At 42.8% G+C, this 3,501-nt stretch overlaps 1 protein-coding gene across 1 annotated transcript; it reads right to left on the bottom strand.

The window, feature by feature from the left end:
- Nucleotides 1-439: 439 nt before the first annotated feature.
- On the bottom strand, nt 440-2,076 carry LOC115151292 (chemokine XC receptor 1-like). Its single transcript, XM_029695237.1, has 2 exons — nt 1,840-2,076; nt 440-1,554 (listed from the first exon to the last, which is right to left on the bottom strand). The coding sequence occupies exons 1-2, from the start codon at nt 1,853-1,855 to the stop codon at nt 518-520; spliced, it is 1,053 nt and encodes a 350-aa protein (XP_029551097.1). The 5' UTR covers nt 1,856-2,076; the 3' UTR covers nt 440-517.
- Between the last annotated feature and the right edge of the window lie 1,425 nt (nt 2,077-3,501).

Raw genomic sequence — 3,501 nt, 5'->3', positions numbered from 1 at the left:
ACCATCTCCAGCACATCAGAGGCTGCTGCCTATAGACATAGATTAGGAATCACTGGCCACTTTAAGGAAATGAAACACTATCCACTTTAATAATGTCGCCGTATCTTGCATTACTCATATGTATAAGTCTCTTTAATTTTGTGTAAATATTGCGTCACCCATCTCATATGTATACACTGTATTCTATACTAAGCCACTCTATCGGAGTCCAATGCCGCTCTGACATTATGTATATTCTTAATCCATTCCTTACTTAGATTTACGTGTATTTTGGGTATATGTTGTGAAACTGTTAGATATTACTTGTTAGATATTACTACACTGTCAGAGCTAGAAGCACAAGCATTTCGCTACACCCACAATAACATCTGCTAAACACATGTGACCAATAAATTTGATTTGATTTTGATTTGACAAGATGTGATTTTTATTTTTTTTGCTAACATATGATGGGTCCCTGGGTCGCCGGTTTGCCTGGCGTGGGTCCCTGGGCAAGAAAAGGTTGAAGACCCCTGCGCTAGTACATTGATCCCATCGAGTAAATGTTAGGTAATCTAATCTGTTGTGTATCCATGGTGCTTTGGCGATGGCAAAGCTTCAGCAAGATCACCTTCAAGTGATTTCTGAACTTAATCCCAACAAATGCATAGAAGACAGGGTTGAGACAGCAGTGGGAGAAAGCGATCAGTCGACACACATAGAACCCATAGTCAAGCCATGTGCTGACCTCACAAGTATTGAAAGGTGCTACGGTGTAGTCATGCAACAACCTCAGAAATATGACCACGTTGTAAGGAGCCCAGCCAAGGAAAAATACTGCCACTATACTGAAGATCAGCTTCACGGTTCGATTCCTCATGTGTGACCTTGACTTGAAGATTGTCCTCAATATCCTCACGTAGCAAAACCCGATCACTGCAAAAGCAGCCAAGAAGAAGATGTTCTGTTGGTAGCTGCCCACTCTCTTCCACTGCGGATCCCAGTATTCACAGTAGAAATGGATGTCTCCTTCATGGGGGTTCTCTTGGACAGAGCTGAAAATCAAAGCAGGGACGGCCGCCCCAAAACTAACAACCCAGATGACGAGAGAGACTGTGACCCCGTAGCAGCCCCTTTGGGAACCGTGGTCGGACAGAGGATGCACCACGGCCAGGTAGCGGTGGATCGTCATGATGGTCAGGAACAAAACGCTGCTGTAGAAGCCAGCGTAGAAGACAAAGGTGACAGTCTTGCAGAGGATCCGGCTAAAGGTCCAGCCCCAGATGTGGTAGGCTGCCCAGAAGGGCAGACCAAAGGTAAACACCAGGTCAGATAGGGCCAAGTTGAGGATGAAGATGTTGGTGAGAGACTTGAGGTTCTCGTACTTGGCAAGGATGACCAGGACCAGGATGTTGCCCGCTAGACTCAGGATAGTCACCACAGAGAAGAAAGCAGGGGTGGCGATGGAACCAAACTTGACAACGCCGGCCTTGTTACAGACCTCGTCTGTATAATAGTCATCATATCCGTAATCGGTGCCGTTGGTTTCAATATCGCCCATGGCATGGCTGAAATCTTGAAAAGTGAATAGTGCAGATTAAATCAATTACATCACATCTTCAGTCACAATACACTGTTTTTAAAGCAGCAATTCAAATAATTTAGATGATTTAGCCACACCTACAACTACAATTAAAGAAATATAAAAAGCCATAAAAAAAGAGAACACCTGAAACTGCAACAATTAAAATGTAAAAACTGTATATTGTTTTTGCTCTATATTTCTGTTTGGGTTTAACTCTAGAATCAAGTTTGAAGAATTTGGCTTACTATATTATTAACTAAGCAAATCAAACGTACCTGTAGTATCCGTCATAATGGTTTAGCGTGATGGCCTCACTGTCCCTGCTAGGCTACACAATGATATGAGAACGAGGGAGTTGTGATGAAGATAAGGCACTGCATCTCTGTTATAAACACCCCCCATAACGTATCTCTTCCTCTACAGCTCCAGTGTAATGCCGGACAACAACAAAAATTCAGATTTGTTATTTTTGGGCCAATATATGCGGCGCTTTGGTTGTAATGAACTGTCCGCTCTCCCTTTATAATGCACTGTCGGCTTTCTTAAATTGATGCGCAAGAGACCAAACCGCCACAGATCAAGCGCTCAGATCATGTTCGAGTCTTGGATTGGACAGTGAAACGCACACCCTCGCACCTGCAGGCGACGTGCAGATGTTTCATTTCTCCCTCATGCCGTCATCGCTGAAACCAGCGCAAATTCCTACTGTTTATGTGTCCAGATTAAACGTGGCACGTCCCTCATTATAAACAAACAGTCGGTTAAATTAACGGTTAATGGTTAATGCATTTTTTTTTATTACAAGCGATTAATAGATGAAACAACAATGTTATTGAACCAATTGCCTGGCCAGAGATCAGGGCATTAATCAGCAAAGACGCAGTACAAGCTGATTAGTATTTTGGAAAACCAAATTGAAGTCAAAATGATTGATGAAATCTAAGTGTGTCAGCTGCAGTGGCGATTTCAGCCTGTAAATCTTGATGGTGGTGGTGGTGGTGGTGGGGGGGGGGGGATGCATGCCAGCAAAGCCACTACACAACACTAAACAATACATTAATTGCACTATAACGGTGACAAACGGTGCCCACAAACTGTTAGGGCCTAAATAAAGCTTTCCCAATAGCAGAGTCCCAACAGCAGTCCCAACACCCTACCACTGCTACACCTGGCTATCAGCAGAGCCTTGTCTGGCAGCGAAACAGGTCATTCTGCCTCATTTACTGCCTTTAAAAAAACAGCTGATATGGCTGACTTGCTTAAACAAATGTGGTTTCTACTGACAATTGAGATGTACAAACTATGGCATAATGGGACGACAAGTGGATAAGAGGCAATGCGTAATTTCGATTAAGACATTCATGAGCGAGCTAGGACGGACGTAGTCAATAACTATTTGTTCAGCACTTTTGAAATGTACAGAGACAGAATTCAGAACATGGGCCGTTCTTACAGTGTTCTCCCTGTACACCGTAGGATAAATAAAGAGTGCATATAAGCAGTCAATGAAAGCTCTTACAATATTTGATGATTACATTTTTCGAAAACAGGTAATAGGCTACATGTGCACACCAAGTCAGAAGAGTAGGCAAAATTAAGAGGTGAATATAGACCAAATGATTAGGGTGAGGCACATGGGCTGCTAACAGCTTACTACACAACATACGTATTATTATTAGCTATAGCATACATATCTCCCTGGCATATTACATAATTTATGCAGCAGCATACAAGACAGTTTTGGACTCACCCTCTTGTGTTGTGCTCACTTGAACAGGAAGGTGACGCGGCGGTCCTTCATGGGCAAATTTTGTAATCAAACTTTGTCATCAAAGTCTGACATTCTCTGGATTTATGGGGCTTTCAAGACAACTGGGAACTCAAGAAAAAAAAAGGTTAATTCATGATGACGTCAGTGATCTTCAGGTCATAGCTCT

The sequence above is a fragment of the Salmo trutta genome, chromosome 17 (assembly GCF_901001165.1).
Source record: "Salmo trutta chromosome 17, fSalTru1.1, whole genome shotgun sequence".
NCBI classification, from domain to species: domain Eukaryota; kingdom Metazoa; phylum Chordata; class Actinopteri; order Salmoniformes; family Salmonidae; genus Salmo; species Salmo trutta.
This window is presented reverse-complemented; position numbering and strand designations above follow the sequence as displayed.